At 38.9% G+C, this 25,870-nt stretch overlaps 1 protein-coding gene across 1 annotated transcript; it reads right to left on the bottom strand.

Moving 5' to 3' along the window:
- Nucleotides 1-9,411: 9,411 nt before the first annotated feature.
- LOC119815215 (zinc finger protein 431-like) lies at nucleotides 9,412-25,271 on the bottom strand. The gene is made up of 4 exons (XM_038331387.1): nucleotides 25,164-25,271; nucleotides 12,197-12,323; nucleotides 11,940-12,000; nucleotides 9,412-11,185 (listed from the first exon to the last, which is right to left on the bottom strand). The coding sequence occupies exons 1-4, from the start codon at nucleotides 25,164-25,166 to the stop codon at nucleotides 9,550-9,552; spliced, it is 1,827 nt and encodes a 608-aa protein (XP_038187315.1). The 5' UTR covers nucleotides 25,167-25,271; the 3' UTR covers nucleotides 9,412-9,549.
- Between the last annotated feature and the right edge of the window lie 599 nt (nucleotides 25,272-25,870).

The raw sequence follows: 25,870 nt of genomic DNA, 5'->3' as shown, positions 1-25,870 counted from the left end.
AGGTTGTTAGATGTCTGAGTTATTATGTGTGTTGTTGGCTTTCTTGGTTTGTAATTTTCCTTCTAGTATTTTCTGTAAGGCTGGGTTTGCGGCTAAATATTGTTTAAATCTGTTTTTGTCCTGGAATATCTTGTTTTCTCCATCGATGGTGAATGCAAGCTTTGCTGGGTATAGTAGTCTGGGCTTGCATCCATGGTCTCTTAGTATCTGCAGCACATCTATCCAAGATCTTCTGGCTTCCATGGTTTCCATTGAGAAGTCAGGTGTACTTCTACATGACCTTTTCCCCTTGCAGCTCTCAATATTCATTCTTTATTCTGTATATTTTGTGTTTTGGTTATTATTTTTCATAACCAAGAATGAATCCACAGACTCTCATTTCCTGTGGAAACAAATGCAAAAAATCTCTTTTCCAAAGTGACGTATCTTTTGACTTAAATTTTAAGTCAAGGCATTTTCAAAATGTATATGTTGGATGAATCTAGCAGCATTAACAATCAAATGTCTTTTAGCAGCTGTTGCCCCTCCTCAGCTATCAAACAATTCAAAGACAACACAATAATATACAGGATCCAGATTCTCTGTGAATTTTCCTTTTTCACATGGAAGCTAAGCTGGGGCAGATGGGAGCTGGGAGTGCTAGTTTGTCTCCTGAACCCAGGTGGCTAGGTTTGGTTCCAATTCCTACAGCTGGAATTCCAGTCCCAGCTCTTGTCTGGGCTGGTGGCTAGAAGCCCTAGGCAAATGGCTTTTTTTTTTTTTAAAATAAATCTGTGTCATAGAAAGTTGGCTGCCAAATGAAGCACAATTAATAAAAATGCAGAGAGAGAAATTGGGGTTCAACCTGAAGATCTGAAAAGCAAAACAGTGAGTCACTGGCTTTTACCATGACCTCAATCTGAAATGGCGATCCTGCCTCCTGGAATCTCAGAATGAGACTGCGTCTGAGAGCTGTTTCTCCCTGTTTTATATTTCTCTCTAGGGCTAGGATTAAATGCATGCACTCCTGGGATTAAAGGCACGCACTACTCGGTTTCTATGGCAAGTAATGTGGCTATTGGGATTAAAGATGTGTGTCATTATGGCTACTGGGATTAAAGGTGTGTGTTACCATAACCTGGTTTGTAAAGGCTGACCAGTGGGACTGTTTTACTCTCAGATCTTTGGGCAGTCTTCATTTATTAAAATACAATTGAAACGCTACTACATTGCAGAAGCTTTTCAGTTTCATGATCTCCGATTGATTAATTGCTGATCTTAGTGCCTTGGCGATTGTTACTACTTTCAGGAAATTGTCTCCTGTGCCAATGCATTCAACATTATTCCCCACTTTCCCTTCTATCAGTTTCATGTTGGTTTTATGTTGGTTTTTCATTCACTTGAACTTAATTTCTGACAGAATGATAGATATGGATCTATTTTCATTCTTCTGCATGCCAGCATCCAATTAGACCTGCAACATTCGCTGAAGATGCTATCTTTTTTTCCAATGTGTAATTTTGGATTCTTTGTCAAAAATGAAGTGTTTCTTGGTGTGTAGATTTACTTCTGGGTCTTAGATTCAAAGATCATTGATCAACCTGCATGTTTTTATGCCAAAACATGTAGTGCTTTATTACTATAACTCTGCAGTTCAACTTGAAATCAGGGAAGTGATATCTCCAGTAGTTCATTTATTGTACAGGATAGTTTTAGCTATACTGGGTTTTCTGTTTTTTTTTTTTAAATATGAAGTTGAGTATTGTTCTTTTAAGGTTGTTAAGAACTGTGTTGAAATTTTTATGGGAATTGCATAGAATCTGTAGATTACTTTTGGCAACATGATCATTTTTACTATATCAATTCTACTGATCCATGAGCATGGGAGTTCTTTCCAGCTTCTGATACTTCCAGTTTCTTTCATCAAAGCCTTGAATTCTTGCCACACAGGTCTTTCATTTTCTTGGTTAGTGTTACCGTCATATATTTTATATTATTTATGGCAATTGCAAATGGTGATTTCTTCCTCAATTCATTTACCATTTGTATATAGCAAGGATACTGTTTATTTTCTATTTTTAGTTAATTTTGTATCTAGCCACTTCACTGAAGCTGTTTTTAAGCTTTAGGAGTTCCTTGGTAGACTATTTGGGGACACTTATTATACACTAATATCATCTGCAAATATTATCCATCTGCAAATGCTATCATCTCATTTGATCATTTGATCATCTACAAATTATGTGGATGAGATGACTCAGTGGTTAAGATCACTGCCTGCTCTTCTAAAGATCCTGAGTCAATTCTCAGCAACTACATGTTTGCTCACAACCATCTGTAATGAGATCTGGTGCCCTCTCGAGGAAGAGACCTGGCCAGTTGTCCTCATCAACTTAGACCATGAAACCCCATATGGACAAGTTCAACAGAACCGCCATATACGGGCTGCCCATGCTAATTATATTACCATATTATCTGCAAATAGCAATTCTTTGACTTCATCCTTTGCAATTTCTGTCCTCTTGATCTCTTTTCATTGTCCTATTGCTGTTGCTAAAATTTCAAATACTATATTGAGTAGATATGGAGAGAGCGGACAGCCTTGTCTTGTTCCTGATTTCAGTGGAACTGCTTTGTTTCTTTCCAATTAATTTTATGTTGAATTTAAGTTTGCTGTATATTGCCTTTATTAAGTGTACATTGTATCTATCTATCTTGTAGTCCTGATCTCTCTAAGACCTTTATCATGAAGGGGTGTTGGACTTCGTGAAAAGCTTTTATATGGATTACATTGATATTGATATTCTCTTATGCTGTACCACCCCTGCACCTCTGAGATGAATCACACTTGATCACGGTGGGTGATATCTTTGATATATTCTTGGGTTTGGTTTGCAAGTATTTTATTGAGTATTTTTGCATCAGTGTTCATGTGGGAAAATTATTTAAAATTCTTTTTGTTTTTGGTACTTTTGTGGTTTAGTTATCAGGGTGACTATGGCCTCATAACATAAATTTGGCAATGTTCCTTTGTTTCTGTTTGGTGGAATAGGTTGAGGAGTATTGGTATTAGCTCATCATTGAAGTTCTGGTAGAATCCTGCACAAAAACCATCTTGCCCTGAGATTTATCAGGTTAGAAGATTTTAAATTACTGCTTCTATGTTCTTAGGGGTTCCAGTTCTATTTAAACTGTTTATTTGATCTTGATTTAACTTTGGTAAGTGGTATCTATTTCTTTTAGATTTTGCAATTTTGTTTAGTGAAAGTTTTTGAAGTATTATCTAATAATTCTTTGGCTTTCCTTAGTGTCTATTGTTATATCCCCTTTTCATTTCTGATTTTATTAATTTGAATACTTACCATCTACCTTTAAGGTAGGGCTTGCCTATCTTGTTGATTTTCACAAAGAATCAAGTCTGTTTGATTATTTTATTCTTGTTTCGATCATATTGATTTCAGCCTTGAGCGTGTTTATTTCCTGTCATCAACGCCTCTTGAGTGAGTTTGCATCTTTTTGTTCTAAAGCTTTCAGGTGTGCTGTATGTGCCTAATATGAGATCTCTTTAATTTATGAAGGCATTTAGTGCTATGAACTTTTCCTCTTTGTACTCCTTTGTGTCCCATAAATTTGGGTATGTTGTACATTTATTTTCATTGAATTCTAGGAAGTCATCAATTTCTTTATTTCTTCCTTGACACAGTAGTCATTTAGTAGAGTGTTTTTCAGTTATCATAGGTTTGTAGGCTTTCTATTGCATCTGCTGTTGGTGAGGTCCAGTCTAATTCATGGTGGTCTGATGAGATACAGGAGGTTACTTTAATTTTCTTCTATCTGTTGAGATTTGCTTTGCGAATGAATATATGGTCAATTTCAGAGAAGATTCCATTAGGTTCTGAGAAGAAGGTATATTCTTTTTTTTAAAAAAATATTTATTTATTTACTATGTATACAATATTCTGTCTGTGTGTATTTCTGCAGGACAGAAGAGGGCACCAGACCTCATTACAGATGGTTGTGAGTCACCATGTGGTTGCTGGGAATTGAACTCAGGACCTTTGGAAGAGCAGGCAATGCTCTTAACCACTGAGCCATCTCTCCAGCCCAAGCAGGTATATTCTTTTGTGTTTTGGTGAACTGCTCTGTAGATACCTGTTAAGTCCATTTGAGTCATGATGTCTGTTAGTTCCATTATTTCTGTTTAGATTCTATCTGTATGACTTGTCCATTGGTGAGAGTGGGGTATTGAGGTCTCCCACTACTAATGTCGTTTGACATGTGATTTAGTAATGTTTTTCTACAAATGTGGGTTCTCTTGCTTTTGGGACATAGATGTTGGTAACTGATACATTATATATGTGGATTTTTCCTTCAATGAATATTGTTTTTCCCCATCTATTTATATTAATTTTGATTGGAAGTCTATTTTTTTAGATATTAGAATGGGTACACCAGAAAGCTTCATGGGTGCATTATTTTGGTAAATATTTTTTCCAAGCGTTTACTATGTGGTAATGTCTATCTTTGATGGTGAGGTGTTTTTCTCATATGCAGCAAAACAATGGATCCTGTATTCATAACCATTTTGTTAGACTGTGTCTTTTTATTTGGGAATTAAGTCCATTGATACTGAGAAATATTAATGACCAGTGAATGTTAATTCCTGTCATTTTGATGTTGTTGGAGGTAGTTTGTTTCCTGTCTTTTGGTTTTGATGATAGGAAATTATTTATTGCCTGTGTTTTCTTGAGTTTCCTTAAGCTCACTGTGTTCAAGTTTTCTTCCCAGTATCTTCTGGAGGGCTGGATTTGTAGATGGATGTTGATGGAGGAGTGTCTATGTGTTAATTTTATTGGTTAATAAAAAAACTGCCTCGGCCCTTTAATAGGACAGAAAATTAGGTAGGCGGAGTAAACAGAACAGAATGCTAGGTAGAAGGCAGAGAGGCAGACGCTTCAGGCAGTCGCCATGCCTCTCCTCTCTGAGATGGATGCAGGCTAAGATCTCTCCTGGTAAGTGACCACCTTGTGGTACTACACGGATTACTAAATATGGGTTAATTAGCCAATAAGAGGCTGAAACTAATGGCCCAGGCAGTGTTTAAAAGAATACAGTTTCTGTGTAATTATTTTGGGTGTAAAGCTAGCCAGGTGGTGGGCTGCAGCCCCACCGCTCCTTCTACAGGATGTTGTTTAATTTTGGGTTTGTCATGAAATGTCTTGTTTTTTCCATCTATGGTGATGGAACATTTTGCTGGGTATAGTAGTATGGGCTGGCATCTGTGGTCTTTTTGAGCCTCAAGACATCTGTCTAGGCCCTTCTGACTTTTAGAGCCTCCATTGAGAAGTCAGGTGTACTTCTAAATGGTCTGCTTTTTAAAAAATATATGTAACTTGGACTTCTTCCCTTGCAGCTTTTAATATTCTTTCTTTATTTTGATTATTATGTGGCAGGATGGCCTTCTGTTCTGTTTCTGTTATTTTCTTCTGCATTATAAACTGAGAGGCAAGTGTATACACAAGTATGAGTAATAAGCAAAGGACATCTGTAGGTTTTAAGCAAATGATTGAGTTCTTTTAGTAATGGGAGCATAATGGAAAGTTTAAATAAAATTAAATCAGTTTGTATTGTTGGAAATATTCCTACAACATAAGCAGAATCTGAAACAATATTTAAAAGATAAAAAATTAACTGTAATATATGAATCAAAACAGCCAGTTCTACCTCCCAGGTTCAGGGAAAAAAGTGTTAATAGATTGATGACTATCTGGACTATGACTCCTTCCTAATCCATTAGATGAGCATCAATAAAAGAAGTTTTTGCCTCTTGAATGGGAGAAGATTGGACAATTTTTATAATCACAAAATTAAGTCATATGAGAAAACCCCTATCTTGCCAGCTGTAATGATTTCCTTTCTTTTCATAGCAATCAGAAAGTAATTAGAAAGTCCATACAGTTCATTGACACATTTAAACACTGATTGTTAGTTAAGGGTAATAAAATACAGCAACAATCAAATCATGCAATTTTTGATAACAAATCATGTCCTGAATTACTATATGAGTAAGACCATTAAAGAAAGCTGGTAGTATTTTACCCCTTTGGTGTAAATAAATCCATTCCAAAGGTTTATAATCTTGTGCTCTAACTGCATGAGACAATTTAGTGGGGAAAATAAGTAATTTTAAAAGGAGCCAAGGATCCACACAATAAACAAATGCCACTTTTGGATTCATACCTGTAGTTCTTACTTTGCCTCTGGAGGCAATGTGTGAGGACTAGCCAATGCTGCCTCTCCTTCTACAGTTTTAAATTAGAATGGTTAGGGTACCAGTAGGCACTCCAAATGGAGATCTAAAGCAATTAATGTTCTGTAATAATTTCTGAAAGTCATTAAATGTTTTTAAGTTGTCTTATCTAATGTATATTTTCTCTTTGTGTGATTTAACAGTTGTTCTAGTAACCAGTTTTCCTAAATTCTGCAGTGTCTGATCTTCACACAGTTTTGGTGCAATAATTCCATTGTTTTGTTTGGTGTATCCTAAGTCATGTCATATGTGAATTGTAGCTCCTCCTCTTTAGAGCTCGTGAACAGGATATCATCTATATATTAAATTATATAAGCCTGAGGGAAAGCCTTCCTCACAGGCTCTAACACCTTAAGTGGTATTGAACCATAGTGGGGGGGGGGGTTTGTCATGTCTTGGGGCAATATAGTCCATTAATATTGGAGAAGAGGTTCTTTAGGAGGGAAAAGGCAAAAAAAGCATGTTATCAGGATAAATAAGTATACTTTACAAATCAATCTTTTAAGTCCAAAACTATTGAAGGTCATAGGAATATAGGAATATAGGAATACCTGGGTATGACTAAACCTGGATGTAAATCTGCCATTGGCAGGTTATTATTTTCTGGCCGTTAGTGTGTAAATCAATCCATTCCAAAGGTTTATCCTCTGTGCTATATTTGTAGATGACAATTTAGTAGGGTAAACAAGTAAGATTGAAGGCAACAAAGGATCCAGAGAATACTTAAGTGCCTCTTTGGTCTGGATTCAAATACTGTAGTTAATTTTTGCCTCACAAGATAGTATATGAGGACAGTTCAATGCCACCTCTCCTTTTTGAGCTTAAATGGATTAGTTAGTGCACAGTTAGGTGTTAAACATTTTGATTTTGCTGAAGTTGCAATGGAAATAACAATCACAGATCATGAGGCCAGGAACGAATTTGTATATGAAGTCCACTTCATGATAGGTTCTCTTACGTCTTCACCAAAATGGAGAATTCAAGATGAGATTGATCAGTAAATTACTCGCCCCATGCTTCAGGGGCTTCAGAAAATGAAAGATATGTATGTGAAAGAGGCTCCAGTAAAGTAGCTGAGGGAACTGTCCACAACATACATGTAAGTGATACTATTTTTACTTTTGATTTTGCCTGAACAAAATCACCATTTTGCCTCTTTTTACCATAGAAGAGGTTTGATCATAAAGTTTATATTTATTCAAAGAATTCACTATCACTCCTTCATGATTAATGCCCTCCTTATCTTTTTTAGTTTGATAAGTCCATTTTAATAACCAAAGGACACATAATTGAGCAGAGATCTTTTCCCTGTTCATATGTCTTTTCAACATTGCCCATACTTCATCTAAAATTCCTCTTCTGGAAACCAGGAGTTATAATCACTTTGCAAACAATCTAAATGTATTTTTTCTGAGATTAAAATAAGTTTAATTTAGGTATATGGTCAGAATACAGTCCTGGAAATGAGTTATTTGAGAATTCTAAATGCTCAAGTTCATACTCCAAGCAAACAAAACAAGAGTCTCGTGACCTCAGTTTTGTCAAACATTAAATTGTTTTTAGAATGTGCATTTGTGTTCCTCCCAGGTGTAGCAGATAGGTGTGAGTTGACTTCAGATTACTCATTATTGACTGCAGTTGTCATTCAATTAAATATTTGAACTGTCTTTTATATGACTACGGAAATCCATGTTTTTGTCCCATATTACTTATTTTTGTCATTGTATAATAGCTTGCACTCATGAGAACTCTACTTTTGTGACCTTTCTTAACCTACAGATTATAAACTGTCTGGGACACTGAATAAAGTTGTCTATTTTATGAGACTTCAGTACTCCTAAAGTACTGACTTCATTCTCCCAGGTCCACCACCTCTAGAGTGGTGAAAAGAAGTTAGACACGAAAGACCCTCAGAGAGGGATGTGAGTCAGAGTTACGGGCCGAAAGCGAAACCAGGAAAGGCTTTGCCTTATATGTAACTAGTGCATCATGTTTTTAAAGAAAGAAATGCAAGTATGTTTATGGGATGGTATTGGATACCCTGGAAAAGGACTTACAGATAGGGGTGAACTTTCATTTGGGTGCTAGGAACTGAAACTGTGACCTCTGGAAAAACAGCCAGTGAGCATAGTTGTTGAGCCATCTGTCCTTATCATTCCCCCTTTTTTTGAATATTTTGAGACAGCATGTCTTAGTTAGAATTTCAGCAATGAAACATCACGATTAAAAAGCAAGTTAGGGAGGTAAGGGATTATTTGTCTTACACATCCATATTGCTATTCATCATTGAAGGAAGTCAGGACAGAAAACTGAACCTAGAGGAAAGAGCCGATGCAGAGGCCTTGGAGAGTGCTGCTTACTGACCTGCTCCCCATGGCTCGCTCAGCCTGTTTTCTTATAGATCTTAGGACCCTTCTCCACCAATCACTAAGAAAATGTCTTAGACATGGACCTTACAGAGGCATTTTCTCAGTTGAGTTTCCTTCTTTTCTGATAACTCTAGCTTGTGTGTGAAGTTGACATAAGACTAGTCAGTGCAACTGACCACTTGTCAACTTGATACCCAAGCACATCACTGTAAAGCCAAAACCTTTCCTTTCTTATTCATTCACAAGATATTATATTATAAGCATATTATAAAAAGTTTATTTAAAGTCCCACAATATTTCCAAATTAAAAAATATTAAAATTTCTTTTGAAAAGCATCCAATCTCACTAAAAATCTAAAATTTCTTTTAAAAGTTAAAAGTCTTTCAACTATAGCACATGTAAAAGTCAAAATTAAATACCTTTTCCCTTCAAAAGGGAATAAGCAGAGGAGTCACAATCTGAAAAAAGCAAAACCAAACTTTTACAATATGAATAACACCACATCAACACTACTGGGATCCAGTCAATCTTCAGAGCTTCTCCAAAGGGCTTGGGTCATTTTGGGGCTCAGTCCTCTGCAAGCATATACAACTTCTGTTCTAAGCTCTGACTGGTTCCACTTCACCACTGCTGATGGTCTTGCTAGACACCCCATGGTTCTGGGGTCTTCAAAATGATGGAATCTTTGCCTGGTGTACAAAGCTTTACCTCATTTATTGGACTCATGGGATTTTTCTCAAGTATGTATTCTTTCATGATTTTGAAGATGACTGTTTTGTGCAAAAGCTTTGCCACATGGATAACACCTATAGGGTTTCTCTCCAGTATGATTTATTTTATACATTTGAAGACTTTTGAGGTCTGCAAAGGTTTTATCACAGTGATTACATTCATAGCATTTCTCTACAGTGTGACTTTTTTTCATGGTTTTTACGATTACTGGAGTGTGCAAAAGCTTTACCACATTGATGACATTCATAGGGTTTCTCTCCAGTATGCCTTCTTTCATGACTGTGAAGATGATATTTATGTGCAAATGCTTTACCACACTGATTACATACATAGGGTTTCTCACCAGTATGACTTCTTTTATGTTGTTGAAGATTACTAAGATATGCAAAGGCTTTTCCACATTGGTTACATTCATAGGGTTTCTCTCCTGTATGAGTTCTTTCATGTTGTTGAAGATTACCGCGGTATGCAAAGGCTTTATCACATCGATTACATACATAGGGTTTCTCACCAGTATGACTTCTTTCATGACTGTGAAGATGATATTTATGTGCAAATGCTTTACCACATTGATTACATACATAGGGTTTCTCGCCAGTATGACTTCTTTTATGCTGTTGAAGATTACTAGGATATGCAAAGGCTTTTCCACATTGGTTACATTCATAGGGTTTCTCTCCTGTATGACTTCTTTCATGCTGTTGAAGATTACTGCGGGATGCAAAGGCTTTATCACATTGATTACATACATAGGGTTTCTCTCCAGTATGACTTCTTTCATGCCTTTGGAGAGCACGACTATTTGTAAAAGCTTTACTGCATTGATTACATTCATAGGGCTTCTCTTCAGTATGACTTCTTTCATGATGCTTAAGATTACTGGGATCTCCAAAGGCTTTACCACATTGATTACATTCATAGGGTTTCTCTCCATTATGTCTTCTTTCATGACTATGAAGATGACTTTTATGTGCAAAGGCTTTACCACATTGACTACATTCATAGGGTTTCTCTCCTGTATGAGTTCTTTCATGCCTTTGAAGATCACCAGTAGTTGTCAAGGCTTTACCACACTGATTACATTCATAAGGTTTCTCTCCAGTGTGTGTTCTTTCATGTGTTTGAAGACTGGGACTTGCAAAGGCTTTTCCACATTGATGGCATTCATACTGTTTCTTTTTAGTATGATTTCTGGGTACTTGAAGATGACTGTGGCATACAACATGTGTCTCATCTTGATTATATTCATAGGGTTTTATTTTCAAATGAGTTCTTTTGTGTAAATGTAAAGTAGACTCAAGTCTAAATGTTTTATCATGTTGTTTACAATCATAGGGTGCCTCTTCATTATGTGTTCTTTTGTGTGTCTGAAGATGCCTATGATGATTAAAGCCTTTAGTACATGGCTCATGTTTATAGCATCCTTTTCCCATAAGAATTTTTAAATGTCTTTGAAGAGACCTGGAAGAACCGATAGCTTTACCACATGGATTGCATTCATAACATTTTCCTGTAGTGCAACTCACACTACATTTGCAACATGAACCAGGACAGACAGAAGAATTTCCAGATTCCTTGTACTTATAAGGATTTTGTCTAGTGTACGTATGTAGATGCATTCCCAAAGAAGTTGGAAATCCAATTACTTGTACACTTGTATCAGGATTACTATGTTTTTCCACTGTGGGAACTACTAAATATCTTCTTATTTTTCTGGGAGAAAGTGAGGTATATTTCTTCTTTCCATATCCCTTAGGGTCACTTGGCTTGTAGCCAGAGTGACAGATGATATACCTATTAAAGGAACAAATCAAAAGCTTTTCACATTGCATTCACATATTAACTTTTTGTTTCTCATTTCTCATAGAAATGTGGTGTAGGGATTATATTCTCCACAGTGATAACATTCTTTTTTTTTTTTTTTTTTTTTTTTTTTTTTTTTTTTTTTTTTTTTTTTTTGGTTTTTCGAGACAGGGTTTCTCTGTAGCTTTGGAGCCTGTCCTGGAACTAGCTCTTGTAGACCAGGCTGGTCTCGAACTCACAGAGATCTGCCTGCCTCTGCCTCCCGAGTGCTGGGATTAAAGGCGTGCGCCACCGCCGCCCGGCCAGTGATAACATTCTTGACTCTATAACTGTCTTTCTCACTAACCTATGATAAGTCTCTCCAAGTATATGAGTAACACTAAATTAACGAAGGGACAATTTACTTATAAATGTTATTGGACATAATCTAATCCCCTAATCAATCTGAATGCCTTTACAACACTTAAGGGAAAAAAACTAAATGGAACTATACTTGTACAAGATGGATCTCAGGAGGATATGATTAATATGGTAACATTCGTTAGGGAATTGTTTCCTTCTCTTGTTTCATAGATGAATACCTTGCAAAGACAGATCAGGTACCTAAAATTGAGGTGCTAGATGTTGTAAGAATTTAATAATAATCATAAAGCTGTAATTATTTAACTGTTGCTTTTCATTAAATATCAGAGCACAATAAAATTTCTTTAGAGGCACAAATATATCAGCTTACACAGAAAATTACCTTCCATATCTTCTATAACTTTGACAATGATCTTCAATATTCTGGTCTTCCCATTTGTAACCTAAAATATAGTATCAGAAATGTATGGTATATTGGAATTTATGCAACATTTCAGTTATCTTCAGTCATCCTTAGAACCATGCCTGATTTATTTACCATGTACTACTTCTTTTAAAGTTGAAATCATAGGGAACACAAATCTTGAGGAAAAGCTTGTACCTTTAAGTTAAAAAGTGAAGAAAAACTCATATTCTTACCTACAGCAGTGAGGTTCCAGTAGGTTTCCAGCATCACATCTTTATAGAGACTCTTCTGGGAAGGATTCAGCAAAGCCCACTCTTCATGATTGAAGTTCACATGCACATCCTCATAGGTTATTGTATCCTAAAGTATCCCATAGACATGTAATAGAAATGGTGAGACTGAATGCCTTGCAAATGTACACTTAATTGGGAATATTTACATAACTCTGTGCTCATTAAATATATTTCATAATACAGAATTTCAAGTGCAATCACAAAGTCACTTTAGAATGAGACAGAAAAGAAGGATTATTAGTTTCATTTCTGGGCCTTCTAAATATAGTATATGGCATTGTCAGAGAAATGTTGACTTGCATATATAGAAAAACATGCAAACAGAGCAATAATACTGAGTTAACATCAAAATTGTATCAAATTTACAATTTCTGGGATTTGTCTTTTACTTTTTTTAAAATAGTGTGCTGGATGTCTCTACAATTTTGTTCAAATGACTACAGAACCTGGAAAAGCTATTGCTGCTATTGATGTAAACATACTGCCATTATTGGTGTGTATGTGTGTGTACATATACAAATATATGCAAACTTTAACTATGCTGTCAACTTTGGAAAACAAAGTATCCCAGTTAATTGTGTTGAGTTGGCATCGTACAGAAATTAACAGCCATATTGGTCTAAAAATGTTGAAGTTAATTTTTTTCCCCATTTGTACAGACGTAACACACTATTAAATATGTAAGGTTTTATCTATGTGGGTTTGATTGCACAAACTAATGAAGTATTCTCTAAACAATGAAAATAAAGTGGCACATAGAGAACTTCTAGAGGATATTAGAGAAAACTAGGGCTCTACAAGTTAGCAAATCTGCCTTCCATGGAGACAGTAAAAGCAGCTGAGTTGTGTTCACTGCACAGTGAGGTCAACAGTAAGCATGCTTCTACACAAGGGCTCCTGCTCTCCATGTTCAGGAGGGAATTCAGGACAGGAAATCAAACAGGGCAGGGTCCTGGAGGCAGGATCTGATCTGATACACAGGCCACAGATGGTATTGCTTACTGGCTCACTCCCATTGCTTTCTCAGCCTGCCTTCTTACATACTCCAAATCCTCCAGCCTGAAGATGGCACCATCCACAAAGGGCTGGGCACTCCCCATCAATCACTAATTTAGAAAATGTCCTACAGGCTTGCCTACAGCTAGATGTTATGGAAACAGAGTCTCAGTTGAGGCTCCCTCTTCTTGGATGAATCTAGCTTGTGTCAAGTTGACATAAAACTCCAGCACACTGATAATTCACCTCAAATGGATTAAATGGGAACTGGATGAGTGACCTCTGAAGTGGGGAGAACAGAAAGCAGCTGCCAGAGTCTATGTCCTGCTGGATTTAATTCCTGGGGCAAGAGAAGTGTAAATGCATTTTGCTGTTAGTACTTTTCTCTGATTAGGAAGTTTTCCCCAGACTCTTCAGGATATTTTTAAACAGCATATCACACATCTCTAATTCCAGCATCCAGACTTGCCTGAGCTACACAGGGAGAGTACAGGAGATCAGAAACAGAAAAGGATTCTGTCTCAAACAAGATATTTCTTTAAGTGCTATGAAGGTGCCCAGAGCTTTGAATATGCTAGGCCAAGTGTTCTACCTCTGACCTACATCCCCAGTCCCACTTTTCCACGCATGGTGACTTAAGTGTTGCACACATATGGAAGTCTGAGAACTTCTAAGAGTCAGTTTTTCCATCATGTGGATCCTAGAGATTGAACTCAAGTCATCACACTTAGAAGCAAGCACCTTATCACCACTTGTAGGTATTTTTTTTAGGATTTTGCTTTATTGATATAAATTTAATCTAGGTATTCTTTTTTTTTCATTGGTTATGACATCATTTGTTGTTTTGGTGTCAGGGATAGGTTTCCTCATTTAGACACTATGCAAACACTAGGTTAAACTTGCTTCCATCCTTCTGCCTCTGTGACCCGAGTCCTGCTATTATACTGTGCAGAACTGCATACAGCTGCTTTTGTTTTGGGAGGACATTGTATCAACTAGCTCAGGTTGGTCTTAACTTCAGTAAATAGCTGAAGTTAGTCTTGCATCCCCTCGCCCCGTCTGTTGACAAAGATTTCTGTCCCACCTGGTCCCACAGCTGTTCAGTCCTAAAGAAACATACAGAGGTCTACATTAATCATAAACTGGTTAACCTATTAGCTCAGGCTTCTTATTAACTATTTTTTTTTTTTGGTTTTTCGAGACAGGGTTTCCCTGTAGTTTCTAGAGCCTGTCCTGGATCTAGCTCTTGTAGACCAGGCTGGTCTCGAACTCAGAGATCCGCCTGCCTCTGCCTCCCGAGTGCCGGGATTAAAAGCGTGCGCCACCACCGCCCGGCTTATTAACTAATTATTACATCTTTAATTAGCCCATAATTCTTGTCTGTGTTTGCCATGTGGCTTGGTACTTTTTAATCAACAAACATTCTCATCTTGCACCCTCTGTGTCTGGGTGACAGCTGCAGACTGACTCTTTCCTCTTCCCCAAATCCTCTTGTTCTTGTCACCCTGCCTATACTTCCTGCCTGGCTACTGGCCAATCAGGGTTTTATTAAAATAATACAATGTAAGTGACAGGGTACAAGACCATTGTCCCACAGCACCTGCCAAGCCACATCTTGCAGGTTTTCACTAGTAAACACTGAGGCTGTGCACAGTGACATACATTTTTATTAGCACTGGGGAGGCAGAAGCAAACTTGCACTATATAGTAAGTCCCAGGCAAACAAGCAAGAGTTAATAAGCCCAGTTCTGGAAAAAAGAAAAAAAAAAAAAAACAACTGATGATATTTTTAGGCTTATTTCTCAAATATGTAATTACATTTATTTATCATGTATGTGTATGTGTCTCCTTGTGCTTAAGGATCATAATGTGGGTGAATTTGTCCCTCATATTGTTATAGTTACCAGAGAGTCCCCAACAAGACTGCAATGCCTGTGGGTCATTTAAGGGCATGGAGAACCAACCACTCCAGGGGTAGTTTCAGGAAATAGCACATGAGCAGTTACTTACATGATGGAAGCCTATTGACTATGATTGGTTAGCACATTATCTTGGATTGAAAAGTGAGTGCTCATACAACCCACCAGAAAATAGCTCAGAAAAGGAGATGTGAAAAGTTCAGACACCTCAACAGGGCAGTTACTGGTTACCCATACTACTTTATAATTCAATGTTCTGACTTCTGGGAATATTCTTATTGCTTAGAGGCACATTGTAGTAGGCAGGCTGACTGCTAGTACATGCCTGAATTTCTCCTACAGTCCCCTCTCTGTATTTTACTTTCTTGAGTACAGAACCTCATGATCAATGAATACGATATGACATTATTATTTAAAAGACAATAGCATAGGTCAAGTAAAAAGAGCGCCACTGACAAGCTGATGACAGGTCCCTTGGCTCCCTTACTAGAACCTCTAATTACATAGCCTTCATTGCCTGAAAATGACCCTGAAGCATAGAATGAGGATTTAAATTCCCTCCATTTCCTGATGAATACTTATGAGAAACTATGAGCAGGCTAAGGCTACAACCTAGGCAAGTTAGGGCATGGCAGGTGTTAGTTTCTGCCTCTGCCACCAAGCAGCTGTGTCACTAGGTGCCTTTCAGCTATGCCATGTGTTCCCTTTAAAAGTGCCCACCAAGCACAGTTTTCTTACTTGTCTCTTGCCTCTTCTTTCCTCTGCCTCTGATGCCCCCACTCTGAGAGGGCCTTTCACTCTTTTGCTTGTCCCTCCTCCAACAAACCTCTTGCACTAATGCTATTGCAAGTAGTATGTTTGCTCAGTGGTATACCTTGGCAGGGCCCACCAAAAGGTACCCATATCGCCTTTCCTTTTTTATCCTTACATTGGTGCCAAGACTCAATAGGCTCTCCTGGCATTTGGTCTGGCCATGCTGGGATCCTACCTGCCTGCTTCACCTGCAACAGATCTGCTTTCTCAATCACCAACAGTTTTGCCTTCCATTTAATACTGGCAATTGGATCTGTGGCAGGACTGCCTGCCTCTAGACCATTCTCCTGGATATGAGGATTCTCTTACCCAGCACAATCCTTACATAAAGTGTCTCACTCAGACTCTTAGCTCCTGACCCCTGTTCTTGACACACTGATGACACACATGACGACACACTGAACTTAATATAGCTTATGGCTGCTATATTAAGCACACCTTGGAGTCTCAGAGATAACTGAGAGACTCAGGTTCTGGATTTCTCCCTGCCTCATCCTTGGGAACTGTATCATAAACCTCACTTCCACTGGGATGTCTTTTGGAGACATTCTGACAACTCTTTTTAAGTCCAATCTGGCCTCAGTATACCATGGACCAGGTTCTCTGGGAACAAAGAAAGAATTTTCCACTCTGTTTCTTTCTCTTTGCTTCCAAGACTTGCTTATTTTCATTTGTTCTCCCTCTCTAAACTTTGTAAATGTTTTGTCTGTATGTTTGCTGCAATATGGGAGTTAGTCAGAGATGGAGAGGCCAGCTTCATCTTGCCCAGCATTTGCTGATTCTTTCCTAGAGTATCTGCTGATCTAACGCCTCAGTAAGGCATGTATGGATCATTTCTCTGAGTCGATCTAATTCCAAATTTTAGAGTGCAATTCTTCCCGTGTTTCTTTCCATGTGGACAACATGTGCGCTTATCTGGCCCCTGCAGCCTGCTACACCCACATGGACATCTCCCAAGAGTTTAAGCTCTAGACTGCTGTATTCTCCACGTGGCTCTGGCTCTTGTGGCCTCCTGATCCACATGCTCCCTTCCCTTCTGCTCCTTCCTGGCTTTCCCTCATCTTGAGGCCAGACTGCAGGCCCACTGTGCTACCTCTCATCTTCAGTCTGCAGTCCTGCAGTTGCTTTCACTCTCAACTTCACTTGGGACTCAAAAGGCTCACACTTGCACAGTGTTTTACTCTACCACTCTTTCTCTTTTCTTCCAGAGACTCAGATTTCATACAACAGTGTGCAAATTTTATTACAACATCTTACAGGCTCAGTACAAATCACTGGCCCTGTATATGTTTTCAAAGTTAAGCTTAAAACAAGTAACTAGAAATAAGCAGAGTTTGTCTATTCAGATACACCTAATAGATAGACGGTCCCCAAATGCTTCAGAGATCTGCAGAATATGGCATTTAATGTGTTTAATAAAAACCATTTTTGTGTGATAGACATGTCAGTTCCTGGCAGCACCCTATTTCCTTCAAAGAAGATGAATGGGCACAGAAGAACACACTTGCATACTGTTTTACTCTACCACCCTTTCTCTTTTCTTCTAGAGACTCAGATTTCACCTAGATCCTGCTTTAAATATGGCAACACCAATCATTGGGGAAACAAACAAACAAACAAAAACCCCAAACAGCCTTTTTTTTTTCACTGCCAAGATCCTGACCAGACTGTAGAAAATCAAGACACTGGGAATTACTTGACTGCCAAGCTTTGCCTAGACAAGGTAGGTTGTCCTCCTAACCCCAAGTTCCTACTCCATGGGAAAGTCTGTCAGATCTTCTGGGCCTCACAGTAAAGAACTGATGCTGCTCTGAGGTCTCTGCCGCCAACAGCCATGGAGGATCCTGGAATAGCTGCCTAGGTAGCCAGTAAACCTGGCATTTTTAATAGATTCGGAAACTGCTTGATTTGCACTTCTACTTAATCAGGTGAAATTTATCCTTCTCCAAACTTTGGTGTTTGATGACTAGGCTAATGATAGCTTTGTCAGTTTAACAGTAGCAAGCAAGGCTTCATCTGCCTTCTCAGTTCTCTTTGCATGTAAAATTCAGGCCACAGGTCTCTCTCTCCTGTTGCTACTACTAGGTCTAGACACAGTAGTACCCTGTTACCAGACTCAGAAAAGAGATAAACACACAAAACAGATTTCAATTTAGCTTTTTACGATTGCTTTAATTAAAGGAAATCAGTCTACCATAACTGCCCTCAGTAATCAACCACCTGTGTCTCCTGATGAATTACATAGAAAGGTGTAAAGTTTATGTAAGGATATAAAAGCTTAAGATGTGAGGATCTAAGAAAATTGTTTAGGGTATAAGGTGTTTTAAGGTGTGTAAATTTAAGTTATAAAGTCTGAGGATGGAAAAGCTTAGGTGGTTATAAAAAGAACGTGATTTAAGTGTATAAAAATGGAACACATTTCTGGTTTCTTTCTCTCACTACTCTACTGTTGTATTAAGACTCCAAAAGTTCTTAGTCTTAACATTAATCAATGGAATTCTGATAAGCTACTAATCTAGCTCTGGTACAGCGCCACTACTATTATCATAGTCACAAGCTTAAGATTTTAAATTTCCTTTTGTTGTTTTTAAAGTATACACTTATAAGTGCATCTCACTGTGCTAAAAACCATTTGTCTAATTTATATACACTTAGTCTTCTGGATAGAGTAAAGAGTGTTAATGCTTTTAAACAGAATCATTTTTGTGTCCCCATGACTCAAAGGCATGAATATGCCACATTTTCTACAATGTGAACTTCAGTACATATTATGAACAGTAGGAATGCTAATGTGTCTAAAGACTTATCTCTTTTGTAAACACAAAAACAACTCTTGTAAGCTCCATGGAGTCAACTTGGATCTACATTGAAGAGGTTAAATGAACTCCAGATAGGTACTTTCAATCAACAGCCTAAGTTTTCCCACCTATTGTCCATTCCTAAGAGTGGGATCTCCTGACCCTGACCTTCCCCTGGTCTTGAGACTCCCATCCCTCAAATACCAGGCCCTAAGAAAAAAATTTCCCTCTAAAACTTCTTAACTTTATTTTCTGCAAGCATCCTGTCAGATCCCCTCAAAATCTCCTGGGTAGCTTCAAAGAGGGTAGCCCCAAGCTGTTCTACCTCACAGATGGCTTCAACCATGCCTAAACATTCCTAGCACCAGACAGTCATACAGAGCCTGGATAGTCAGTAAAACAGCCAGCACTCTCAGCTTTCTCAGGTTCTCCATAGATGCCAATGCCCCCATACAACAAGAGGCAGTCTGAAGAACATGATGTCCTTCTTCCCAACTCACCAGCTATGCCTTCCTATTTCCTCACCTCTTTATAATAAACAAAAGGGGGAATGAATGTTAGTTTCTGTCACAGCAGCAGCCTGTCTCTGACACAAAGGCAGTTATGTCACCACCTTTCCACGGTCAGCTGGGTGACATGTGCACCCTTTAAAAGTGCCCACCAGAGCACAGCTCACTCTCTTGTCTCCTCCTTCACTTGTCTCTCTTGTCTGTTCTTTGCTGCAGGAATTCCTTTAGCCTATGTGAATAATGTTTAAGTTTTCCACAATGAACAATAGATTTTCCTGCAATAATCTTTGAAGTTTCCAGGAAGACGATGGGGCCCCACAACAATGACTCTACCTGGTTGATATGACATCATGATGCTGACAGTGCTACTGGTCTTATAGACCGGTTTTGGGTACCAGCTGCTCAAGATGGTTCCAACTTGGTTAGCTGAAATGGTGCACCTTCTTACAACGTTCTGGCCAGAACTCCAAAAAAGAACCTCAGTAAAACCCTATCGACTATTCAGAAGACTATTTGCAATTATACCAGACGGCAATCTTGAAACTTAAACATCATTTTACTTTTACAGGATCCTACAGAAAGAACATCGCTCCCATAATAGCTGGAACTAATTCTAGAACACGACATCCCTTCTTCCAACAAAGTTTGTTCTCAGTGTTAGGGATATCAATTTAGGGGTTGATCATAACAGGCATAGGGTTGGAGGCTCAGGGATCTCTCTGAAAAAAAAAAAGGGAAATTGGATGTGATAATAGGTAGATTAGTGTGATCTTACTCACTAATAATAATAGCAATAGAGTGAATACTTGTGAGTTATTATTTATACGCAGTTTACATTGGTATAGATCCCTGTATATTGATACAAATTTAAATTATATTTGTTATATTGAATATACTCCTATTTCTGTTTACAACATTTGTACACCTATGAAAAGTTATTTTGTCAGATTGTATGCCTGCATGTTTCTACCTCTGTTTAAGACATTGATTATTGATACAATTTTAGGATATATTCATCATATTGCAATATACATTTCTACCTCTGATCAAGATGCTTGTATATTCTTTTCATTTTTGAGGTCATTGTTCTCATTTTTTGCAGTTATTTAAAGATTGTTTAATATTCTAATATGAAGGAAGGGACCTCCCACCAGCCTGGGTGGAAGAGCTTGGGGGAATAGGATGGTTTGGGTATAGGAAGGGTGGATATGGGAATAAGGAATTATATATCTTAGTTAAGGGAGCCATTCTAGGGTTGGCAGAGACTTGACTCTAGAGGGGTTCCCAGGTGTCCAGGAAGACGACCCCAGCTAGTTCCTAGGGCAGCTGAGGAGAGGGTGCCAGAAATGTCCAGATCCTATTGTCATACTCATGAATATCTTGCATATCACCATAGAACCTTCACCTGGCATTGGATGGAGAAAATGACAGAGCCCCACATAGGAGCACCAGACTGAGCTCTCAAGGTCCTGATGAGGAGCAAAAGGAGGGAGATCATGAGCAAGGAAGCCAGGACCGCGAGGAGTGCTCTTACCCATTGAGATGGTGGGACAGATCTAACGGGAGACCACCAAGTCCAGTCGGAATGGGACTGATGGAACAGGGGACCAAACCGGACTCTCTGAATGTGGCTGACGGTGGAGGAGGACTGAGAAACCAAGGACAATGGCAATGAACATGAACTCTACAGCATGGACGGGCTCACTGTGAGCCTTGTCAGTTTGGTTGCTCACCTTCCTGGACTTAGTGGGAGTTGGGAGGACCTTGGACTTAACATAGTGAAGGGAACCCTGATGGCTCTTTGTCTTTGGAGAGGGGTGGAGTGGGGGTATGGGTGGAAGGGAGGGGAGGAAAGGGGGAGGAGATGGAAATCTTGAATAAAAAAATGAGAAAAAAAATATTCTAATATGAAGTCTTAGTCTTTAAGGTACACAGGTATTAAGTAATATAGAACAATAGTTATTCATGTTTGTCATACTTATAGTTAGACTAATCAGGTTCTTTAGAAAAATACAAATTGTATTCTGTATATAGAGGTAATCTTCAACCCTTTCACAGGTCTGTATAACACGGCATTTAATAACTTAGGCTTCTGTTGACGTGAGACATGATTGCTCCTGGCAGCATTGATCTATTCCCCAGAGAATGTTGAGCACTGAAGATACTCCACTTGGAGCTTGTTTTCTTCTTGGCAAAATGGGCCTTTGGGCAAGGAACTGCCCATGCCTCAACCACTAAAAAAATGCATGATGTCCGGACAGTACAAACAGGATACAAGAAAAAGAGATCGCTAAACCTTGCCAAGACAGGGTAAGACAGTTTTGAAATTTTTCCTACCTTGAAAAGTAATTTGTCAGTTATTCTAGGCTTTAGCCAAAGTTGGTTGCTTCAACATTGCAAATGAGACTTTGGGTGATTGTTCAGGTAGCCAGTTGTCTCTGTATTTTGTTGCACATTTTGGAAGCTGCTTAATTGCACTACCTACCAACTCAAGTAATATTATATCCCTTCTGAGGCCTTAGATATGGTTGAAGATTAGATAGTCATAGTTACTTTCCTCTTACGATTTAGCCCAGCCATTTCTTTTTTTTTTTTTAAAGTGAATATTTTTTTTAACATTTTTTTATTTATTATGTATACAGTATTCTATCTGTGTGTATGCCTGCAGGCCATAAGAGGGCACCAGACCCCATTACAGATGGTTGTGAGCCACCATGTGGTTGCTGGGAATTGAACTCAGGACCTTTGGAAGAGCAGGCAATGCTCTTAACCGCTGAGCCATCTCTCCAGCCCCTAGCCCAGCCATTTCTAATAAAAGACTTGGACTCCAATGATTATTGAAACATTTAGCATATGTTCTTTGCTTAATATTGTTTATGCTGGTTGTAATCCTAATTTTTATATTTGATGTTTGTTCTTATTATGTATGGTTTTGTTTTAGGCTTGGAACTCTTTTATTTAAATAAAAGGGGGAAGTGCTATAAAAATTCCTTCAGCCAGTAACCTTTAAGATGCCATCCCACTTGGGCATGGCCTCCTGTTATAAATGCCAACATAAAGCATGCATGCACACACACACACTCTCTCTCTCTCAGCTTCTGGATTTGGTTCCTGTTCCCTGTTCATGCAGAGGACTGTGATCTGTAACTCTACCCCTAATTAAATAACCCTTTATTATATGCAATTCTGACGTAATGTGGGATTTTTCTGTAATTAATTCTTTGCTCTTTTGCCTCTTACTTTTTTCTTGCCTCTTGCTCCTCCCTTGCCTTTCTTTCCCTTCATGTCTCTACACTGACAGGCCTCTCTTTCCCCCTAATAAACTTTTTGCACTAACTCTGTTGTGAGTGATGTGTTTGCATAGTGCCATACCTTGGAAGGGCCTGCCCAAAGGCATTCACTTTGCCTTTTAAAAAAATTTATATTACAGCATGAAAATGTAAGTTACCAATTCTTTCCCAGTTGCATGAGTTGTGCTCATATTTCAGTCCTACTTTAGCAAAACCAAAATGTCTAATACCCAATTATGCACTAATCACTCTATTTAAAACTATAGAAGGTAGCCAGATGGTGGCGCATGCCTTGAATCCCAGTACTTGGGAGGTGGATCTCTGTGAATTAGAATTAAGCCTGATCTACAAGAGGTAGTTCCAGGACAGGCTCAAAAGCTACAGAGAAACCCCATTTCCAAAAACCAAAAACCAAAGGGGGGGAAAACTCTACAAATTTGAGTTGGCATTGAGCAGTATCTTGAGAAGAATATTTGTATCCAGACTAAAAAATGGCACTCATTTCTACCTGAACTTGGAAAAAAGAAGGCGGAGTCACATGCAAACAGTGATTATACAATGGCTGGGAAGCTACTGATAGCACCTGGATGGGCCAGAGTTGCAGGTGGCACTATTGTCATAACTTGTAAACAATTGCTAAAAAGACCAGAAAGGAGAAGGTGATAGGTGAAGATGGCTTTCCCTTCCAAGGTGACACTGCTGGAGTCAAGTCTCTTCACATTCCATCACACAGAGCATCCCACAATTTCAAAGCATGAACTGATGATTATTTACACCAGCTTAATTGTGAACATAAAGATTACCATGACAACTACAAGCAAGAATTCTATAGTGACTCTTGTTCTTTTTTGAGGGTGCATTGAGTGGGTTCTATTTGACTGATAACTTTACGTCATTAGAAAGAAAAGTTAAGTAAAGCCATCTTTCCATGGTATTGGCTTACCAGCTTCAGAAACCTGCAGTGCCTACAGAGAAGGCTCAGCTATCAAGACTGTGTGCTGTGCTTTCTCTTGCACAGGACCAGAGTCGTGTTCCCAACACACAGGATGACTGGCTCACATGCCTCTAACTCGAACAGATATGACGCTTCTTCTGGCCTTTGAGAGAACTCAGCACGTACACAACATAAAATAAACAAATAAGCCTTAACATAAACTGAAATAAACACAATGGGGAAATGTCCATATAGTGTTAAAAAGAAACATGCTATGACCATGACACATTTACTTGAGATCAAGAAGGCAATATCTTTCTTGTTAACCTATCACCTTATAATATTTTATTTAAATGTTATATAAGGGCTATAAATATGGCAAGGTATGATAGTTTATGCCTTTAATCCTAGACCTCAGGAGGCAGAGGCAGATGGATCTGTGACTTTGAGGCCAGCTAGGACTACACAGTGAGACTTAGTCTCAAAAATTTAAAAAAAAGCTGGGCGGTGGTGGCGCATGCCTTTAATCCCAGCACTCGGGAGGCAGAGGCAGGCGGATCTCTGAGTTCGAGGCCAGCCTGGTCTTCAAGAGCTAGTTCCAGGACAGGCTCTAGAAACTACAGGGAAACCCTGTCTCGAAAAACCAAAAAAATAAAATAAAATAAAAAAATTAAAAAAAATACATATAAGGAATGGAAGTGATAAACAGAAAGTCTTTGTTCTAGGGAGACTACTCTCGTGACTGTAATTTCTGAAGATTACTAGTGTAGCATGCTAATCTATTTTCTCATATAGATGATCCTCATAATTATTTGAATGCTTTTATATTGATAAAAGAATCAACATTTACATGTTTGAAAAAGTAATCCTGTTGTTTTAAAAGTACAGATATTCAATAATTAGATTTTGGTCTCAAGAGATGTCTCAGCTGTTAAGAGCACTTATTATTTTTGCAGGGAACTTAAGTTTAATTCTATAACCCATATCACGCAGAGAAACTTGCCACAAAAAAGTAAATAGATATATTTTTCTAAAATTCTTTTTAGATCGGCTACCACTATGCAGCACGAGATGGCCTAGAACTCATTATGTATGGTGGGAAAAAAACAAAAAGATCAACAAAATATAAGAGAAAGCATAGAAATTAAAACACAATCAATACAGAGTCACATGAAGACAGGAAACCCAATAGGTCTGGCCTTACTGACACCCGTGACTGGACCTTCCTGGCATCTCCAAGCAGATGTGTTAATGGCACAGACTTTACACCCTGCACAGAATTAACTGCAGATGGATCCTACACCTGAATGTTCGGGGCAAACGGCAGAACTTTTAGAAGTCACTTGAGAAACCAGGACTCTGCGAGTTAGCAAATCTGGCTTATCCGTCGACAGTAAAAACCAGGGCATGCGCACGCCCTGCACAGTGCCGGCACAAAAAAGACGTCACACACAACCCACCCAGCCTCTGTTCCGAGCAGGTGCAACCGGCACACGGAAGCTACTCGGAGGCCGCGAGACCCGGGAGTTGCAGGGGCCTCACGTGACCTCGCGGGGCGCCGCGTCCGCCGCCGGTTCCCACAGCCCCGGGAGGACCCCACACTGGATCTCGTGGCTCCACCCGTGTGTGGACGGCGGCCCTTGCTCACCATAGCGGATTCCGAGCTCGCCCCGCTCTCCTCACGGCTCCCAGCAGCCGATAATAAATAGCTCAGCAAACGGCACGCTAGAGCTACCTTTATCCGTGGAAGCTTGCAGCTAAGCGGACCGGAAGTACCCTACCCGTTCTCAATGACCGTCCGTCTGGAGACCCTGATTGGCTAGTGCGTCATGAGTGACAGGAGGGGCTTCCTTAGGGACTGAGTGTTAAAGGGACCCAGCATAGTGATTCCCAGCCAGAACTGCCCCAGACCTGCAGTGATTGGCATTGCAGCAGAACTTCAAAGATCTCTGTATTATATAACAGTCCTAATACTGTTCCAGTATCCAAAGTTTCTTTTGAAAATCAAGACAATGTCTTGAATGCGGCATCTTGTAGAATCAAAACAAATTATATATGCCCAACATACAAAGGCACAGAATACACTTTTCCCTTTCAAAGAAAGATTGAACCAAGGCAATACTGAAACCCTGCAGGGCAAACACCAAATCCTCTAGCTCTATTAGGCCTCCTGGGGCTTTAGTCGCAAATGTCTTGGGTAGCTCTTTCTCTCTGAACTTTTCACCCATCTCTGTCTTTGGCTACTTCCATTGTTTTCATACAGTTATTCATGACAGTGTCTCAAAGCTTGGACATTTCATCATGTTATGGTCTCAAAATGTAACCCAGGCTTCATCATCAGGGATTCATATAATG

The sequence above is a fragment of the Arvicola amphibius genome, chromosome 1 (assembly GCF_903992535.2).
Source record: "Arvicola amphibius chromosome 1, mArvAmp1.2, whole genome shotgun sequence".
NCBI lineage: Eukaryota > Metazoa > Chordata > Mammalia > Rodentia > Cricetidae > Arvicola > Arvicola amphibius.
Note: the sequence above shows the minus strand (reverse complement) of the source record. Positions and strands in the feature narration are given on the sequence as shown.

What these genes read in the sequence shown, in the direction of transcription:
- LOC119815215 (XM_038331387.1), bottom strand. An exon ending in CTGGAACCTCACTGCTGTAG is followed by an intron (nt 12,001 to 12,196) that starts GTAAGAATATGA and finishes ACTATATTTTAG; the next exon opens with GTTACAAATGGGAAGACCAG. An exon ending in AGTTATAGAAGATATGGAAG is followed by an intron (nt 11,186 to 11,939) that starts GTAATTTTCTGT and finishes TTCCTTTAATAG; the next exon opens with GTATATCATCTGTCACTCTG.